This window comes from Ursus maritimus, unplaced genomic scaffold, assembly GCF_017311325.1.
Source record: "Ursus maritimus isolate PB19 unplaced genomic scaffold, ASM1731132v1 scaffold_39, whole genome shotgun sequence".
Lineage (NCBI taxonomy): Eukaryota > Metazoa > Chordata > Mammalia > Carnivora > Ursidae > Ursus > Ursus maritimus.
The window spans coordinates 47,316-53,897 of NW_024426541.1; the positions used below are offsets into that span (position 1 = coordinate 47,316).

General features: G+C 37.5%; 1 protein-coding gene across 1 annotated transcript; it reads left to right on the top strand.

The window, feature by feature from the left end:
• The first annotated feature begins 328 nt into the window (after positions 1-328).
• LOC103656609 (olfactory receptor 4L1-like) lies at positions 329-1,765 on the top strand. The gene has a single exon (XM_040620959.1). The coding sequence runs from the start codon at positions 827-829 to the stop codon at positions 1,763-1,765; it is 939 nt and encodes a 312-aa protein (XP_040476893.1). The 5' UTR covers positions 329-826.
• The last annotated feature ends 4,817 nt before the right edge of the window (positions 1,766-6,582 follow it).

Sequence of the window (6,582 nt, forward strand, 5' to 3'; positions counted from 1 at the left end):
GAGCAACATTATTTTTTAAAGATTATAAATATATATATTAGAGAGTGCATGAGTGAGTGTAGGGAAGGGCAGAGGGAGGAGGAGAGAGAGAATCTTAAGCAGATGAGTTTGGAGCTCTGTGCAGGGCTTGATCTCACAACCCTGAGACCATGACCTCAGCAAAATCAAGAGTTGGACCCTTAACCAACTGAGGCAGCCAGGCACCCAAAAAAGCAAAATTATTTTTAATGACTTAAAGAAATTTCTTTCATGTACAAATTAGCCCTAGGTTGTGTGTGTGTGTGTGTGTGTGTGTGTGTGTGTGTGTGTGTACATTTTCTTTATTTATTGTAGAAATATGGAATGGTCTTAACAAGTTACTTCACTGATACAGGACAATACAATTTCCTCATTTTTCAAATTCTCTATTCCTTATATATTGTTGTAAGATAATCTCAAGAGGTGACAGAAAATAGTGATAATAAATGGCAAAATAAATACTAATGTAACAACTTATCTAATTTTTCCAAGTGAGCAAATTAGTAACAATCAAGATCAATTGATAAAAGAGGGTCATTTAAAAGAATAAAACCATAGAAAATAAAATTTCCACTCCTTCAAATGCTTTTTAATTGCTGCATAACTATAATATTGTTTCAAAGTGATGTGACCTACAAAATAATTTCAAATTATAGACAGTGATGCTGATATGTTTAATATTATATATTTTCATAAGTTCAACTATTATTCATCAAAGAGAAATAGGAAAACATCAGTGCTAATTATGGCTTTACTTTTGTTTTCTCTTGGTATAAAAGAACTTCTGGAGCCTTTCTGAATCAAGTAAATGGACCTTAAAAATGGATCTGTAGTGACGGAGTTTATTTTACTAGGATTTTCTGGACAATGGGAACTTCAGATTTTCTTCTTTGTAACATTCTCCTTAACCTACAGTGCTACTGTGTTGGGAAATACTCTCATTATGGTCACAGTGACATTTAGTTCCACTCTTCATTCTCCCATGTACTTCCTCCTGGGAAACCTCTCCTTTCTGGATATGTGTCTCTCCACTGTCACCATGCCCAAAATGATCACAGACTTACTCAACGAACACAAGACCGTCTCCATTTGGGGCTGCATGACCCAGATGTTCTTTATGCACTTCTTTGGGGGTGCTGAGATGACTCTTTTGATAGCCATGGCCTTTGACAGGTATGTAGCCATATGCAAACCCCTGCACTACAGGACAATCATGAGCCACAGGCTACTGAGTGGGTTTGTGATACTTTCATGGACAACTGGGTTTGTACACACCATGAGCCAGATGGTATTGACAGTAAACTTGCCTTTCTGTGGCCCCAATGTCATAGACAATATATTTTGTGACCTTCCCCTTGTGATTAAGCTTGCTTGTGTGGACACATACACCCTGGAATTCTTTGTCATTGCTGACAGTGGACTGCTCTCATTCACCTGTTTCATCCTCCTGCTTGTCTCCTATGCTGTTGTCCTGATCACTGCACAACAAAGACCATCTGGAGGGCTCTCCAAGGCTCTGTCCACACTGTCTGCACACATCATTGTGGTCACTCTGTTCTTTGGACCTTGTATCTTTATCTATGTCTGGCCATTCAATAGTTTCGCAGGTAATAAAGTCCTTGCTGTGTTTTACACTGGTATCACACCCTTACTGAATCCTATTATCTACACCCTGAGAAATCAGAAAATGCAAGGGGCCATGGGAAAATTACGGTTCCAACACGTTATCTCTACACAGAACTTCTAGATTTGAGCACTATATAATCAACACAACTTTCAAACACAGTGCTAACAGAAGTTAAATAGATTATATATAATATATGCTTTCACTCTTATTTTAGAGTGACCAGGGCAGAACCATTGTGCAGAAAACCATAAAATATTTTAATTCACGTTTACTACTGCTAAAGCACATAATGAGAATGAGTGACCTACAGAAAACAGACATTTGAAATCACTAAGCAGTTTTCCACAGATATTCAGTATATTTACTGGTGAAGAAAACAATTTAAAAAATATGGTGAATACTAACAGAGATGATTTTAATAGATGCAGATTGGTAACAACATTCATAGATTCATACTATCTTTAAATGAAGTACCAGTATAAATGATGAGTGAAATAATGAACAACAATGGGAAAGATATGATTCTAATCTCTTGATCCAATGAGACAAATAATTAAATTTGACAGCAGAGTGAATATAAAATGCCAGAGAGAATGTAAGATACCAGAGGGAAGGAACCAATGCAAAGACAGTTTCAGTAGAAGGACAAAAAGCAGCCTTGAAACCAAATGCTCCAAGAAATAGCATAAGACTGCACAGTTGCATTTCAAACCTCAATAAATAAAAGTAGAAGGATATTTCTTGATTTTAGGTACCATACCATGTAACTTATTCTTTCCAAGTGCTTTACATAAAATTACACTTAAATTTGCCTCTGGTAAGAGTATAATCCTTATTCTAATTATCAGCTAAATCTGATTTGGTTCTGAGTGTTGAGGAAGGAGCAGTGCATGCCAAATTGGGAATCCCATACTCATTGATGGTAATCTTAAGTATTCTCTCCCAATTCAAGACACCAACATTTCTTGTCTCCTCTAGGCAAGAGCTTTCTAATAGATTCTAAACTACTGTATATGTTCTTTCCTCCATTGAATGCATTCTCCACAAGCATCCAGAGTGATGTGATTAAAATGCAATTCTCAATGTTTCTTCCCTGCCTAAAACTGTTTTCTGGCATTGAGATGAAAGTTCATATCCTTAACTAGCCTTCAAAGGCCAACCTGCTTCTGGAATTCTGCTCTAATCTACTCTTTCATAATGTCAGATTTATATTTACTTACTTAAAAAAAAAAAGACTACTGAGGTTTTTTTTATCGTATATTTGCCTTTCATTTATTTTTTTATTATGTTCAGTTAGCCAACATATAGTACATCATTAGTTTTTGATGTAGAGTTCAACGATTCATTAGTTGCATCTAACACCCAGTGCTCATCACAACACGTGCCCTCCTTAATACCCATCACCTAGATACCCCATCCCCCCACCTCCACTCCCTTCTGAAACCCTCAGTTTGTTTCCCGGAGTCCAGAGTCTCTCATGGTTTGTCTCCCTCTCTGATTTCTTCCCCTTCAGTTTATACTGACTTTCTTTCAAATTCTCCAGAGTACCAGGCATCTTAATTGAGGACTATTTCCAGGCTGTTTCCTTCACCTAGAATGATCTTCCATTACTTTTTCACCCAGCTAACTTCCTCTTACAGTACAGAACCCACATTCAATATTATATTTTAGAACCCCTTTCCTATATGTCCTTGGCCAGTGTAGATTTTTTTATTTTACTCATTTATAGATGCTGCAATTTCCATTCTTTGCATAAAATATGGCAATAATTATTTGCACACTTATAGGTGAATATCAGCTTTGTCTTTAGCTATAAATTCTATGTACCTCCAATATCTAGCATACCTATTGGTGCCCAGCAGTTCATACATATTTATTGAATGAAGAAAGAAAAGATGAAATAACTGTATTCTACCAGAATATTATTCAATTTGACCTACCACTAAGAAATACATGCACTTCTACTATGAGATATCTGTTAAAAAATCAGAGTACATAAGGGTATATATTGCTCATGTGTTTTAGTAATTGAATTATATGGATGAGAGCCTTGTTATTAAAGAAAAGGAATGTGGAAGAAATTAAAAATTTTAGGCAAATGGAAGAAAATAAAGCAAGTTCAGAATATTCAACTGTATCTTTACCCAGTAAATATAAAATGTCAGTCTTACAATAAAGCACATCCTATTTAAATAAATGATAACCATTTATAAGGTAAAATATGCATCCAGTGGGGGATGGGATTACACTCCAGCTGATAAAATATTACATAAGATTTTTGTGTCTGTCAGTATAGTACACTCAAAGTCCTAAACCACTCTGCTAACCAAGCACATAAAACTGCTAGAATCATCTAAAATAATCTTTAAAATCAATTACAGATTTTAAGAGAAAGTAAGCAAATCACATCTGAGGCCATGTATGAAGCTTCAGCTCCATTCCAGGAGGGTAAGCCAGCACTGGGCCATTGCCCACTCTGAGAACACTGACAAAATACTATTGCCTAGAGAACCTATAAATTTGGGAAAGTACTGTGGATTGGTCTTTAGGCCCTAACAGGGATAGAAATTGGAGGCCATGCTGTGTGCACATATTTTCTGGGGGAAAAAAAAGAGAGAGAGAGAAAGAGAGAATATTAGAAGCCTGGCTAGCAGAAGCAGACAGCAAGAAAAAGATGTTAACCAAACTTGTTTCTGGATGTAGATGAAAATAAATGGGTCCTTCAGAAAAGTTGGGCTTATCATCATATTCTTTGTATGTTTCCACACATCAGTGTGAGAATTTTTCTTTCAACTTGCTACTTAAGGGTGTAGGCTCAGGCATTTGGCAAAATTAAACACTCACTGAAAAAAAATGTTCCTTGTAACTAGGCTACACTGAACTCTCACAGAAAGGTTTTACAAAAAAACTCACAATCAAAAATCACAAGACAAACAAATAAAAACATCCCAGCAAATATGACAGTCAAGAGAAAGTACAAAGACAATGCATGAAATGGGAGAAAAAATACTTATAAGTCATGAATCTGATAAGACACATTGGTCGAGAATACATAAAGAACACAATTCTAGAATTAAAAGACAAATAACTCAGTTTAAAAAAAATGGGCAAAGGATCTAAGTAAAAAAGTCTCCAAATAAGATATATAAATGGGCAATAAACACATGAAAAGATGTTCAACATCATTAGTCACTAGGGCTATACAAATGAAAATCATAGTAAGATACCACTTCATATCTACTAGGATGGCTATAATCAAAAAAGACGAGAACACAGAGCAGTTGGAACCCTCATACATTGCTGGTGGAATGTAAAATGGTGCAACCATTTCGGAGAAAATTCTAGCAGTTCCACAAAATGTTAAACATACAGTTACCATGTAACCTAGAAATTTCACTCCAAATATATATGCAACAGAAAGAAAACACATGCCCACACAAAAGACTGAACATGAATGGTTACAGCAGCTTTATTCACAAAATTAAAAAACGCAAAAAACCCAGCATTCATCAATTAATGAATGGATAAACCAAAGGCAGTGTATCTATACAATGGAATATTATTTGGCAATAAAAAGAATCAAGTACTGACAGATGCTATAACATGCATGACTCTTGAAAAATTAGGCAATGGACAAGAAAGGAGGCACAAAAGACCACATATTGCATGAGTCCATTTGTATAAAGTGTCCACAATAAGCAAATCTTTAGAGGAACAAAGTAGATTAATGGTTACCTAGGTGTGGGGGGAGGGGAACAATGATGTGGTCTTTTGTGACTGGCTTCTCTCCTTTAGCCTAATGTTTTCCAGATTCACCCACATGGCAGCATGCATGAATACTTAATGCTAGGAGCCACATCAGCAACATGGCAGAGTAGGAAATCCCCCCTTACCCACACAAATACACCAATTCATCCAGAATTCATGGAAAAATTCCTTTTGAGAAAAATCGAAAACCAATTGAAAGTCTCCTGCACCCTAGGAGGATGCAAAACCAGGCTCACTGAAGCATTAAGGAGATTCAGGACACCCTTTCACCAGAGATCCTGTCCCTGTTACAATGCCATATGAACAGGAAGAGACGCTCTAGCTCCCAGTTTCCCCAAGGGGAGGATAGGAGCTTCTTCACACGTCCAGTGTCCCAGCTTTTCAGAATGGGCTTCCTGACTACTAGATTCTGCCTTGTCAGTCTTGGAGTTCTGACATGTTTGGTACCTTCTAGCTGTCTGAGGGAGAACAGAGGCAATAGCTTGGGCTAGTAGATACCACTGAGCTTCCTCACTGCTCAGCGCAGAGTGGGTACATTAAAAAATCCCAGCTCTCACCTTCTCCTTGGGGAGTATAAGAGTTGATCCATGCATCCAACACCCTAACTTCTCTCGAGCTTCCCAAAGAACTAGCTTCTCTCTCACCAATACTGAAGCTCTAATGGTTCTTGCATAGTCTAGGCAGCTGGGAGAGAAAGGAGATACAGCTTGGTCTGACAGAAGCCAGAGCTTCCCCTACACCCTACTCCAAGCTCAGCACAGAGCGAGAAAACAAAAACCATGCCAAGAAGCTACCTGATTCTTCCTGGGGATGGAAAAATTTGCAGGACCCCCCACCCCCTGCCAAGAACCCCTGGCCAGGCTTATTGGTGGTGATCTCTTCCTGTATAAGACCAATCTGTGAAGACTGGGAGAGGTGCCTGCATTGTCCAATGCAGAAACACCAACACGGAGAACTGAAGAAAATGGAGAACCAAGCCAAATGTTCCAAGAAAAGGAACAAGATAAATCTACAGAAATAGAACTTATATGATTTACCTGACAGAGAATTAAAACAAATATAAAGATGCTCACTGAGGTCAAGAGAATAATGTATGAAGGAGACTTCAATACTCCCTTTCAATAATAGTCCCCTGGCTTCTGCTGGTACCTGAAAGCTCATTCTTGAAA

Coding starts and splice junctions, on each gene's coding strand:
- LOC103656609 (XM_040620959.1), top strand. CDS start 827: ATGGACCTTAAAAATGGATCTGTAGTGACGGAGTTTATTTTACTAGGA.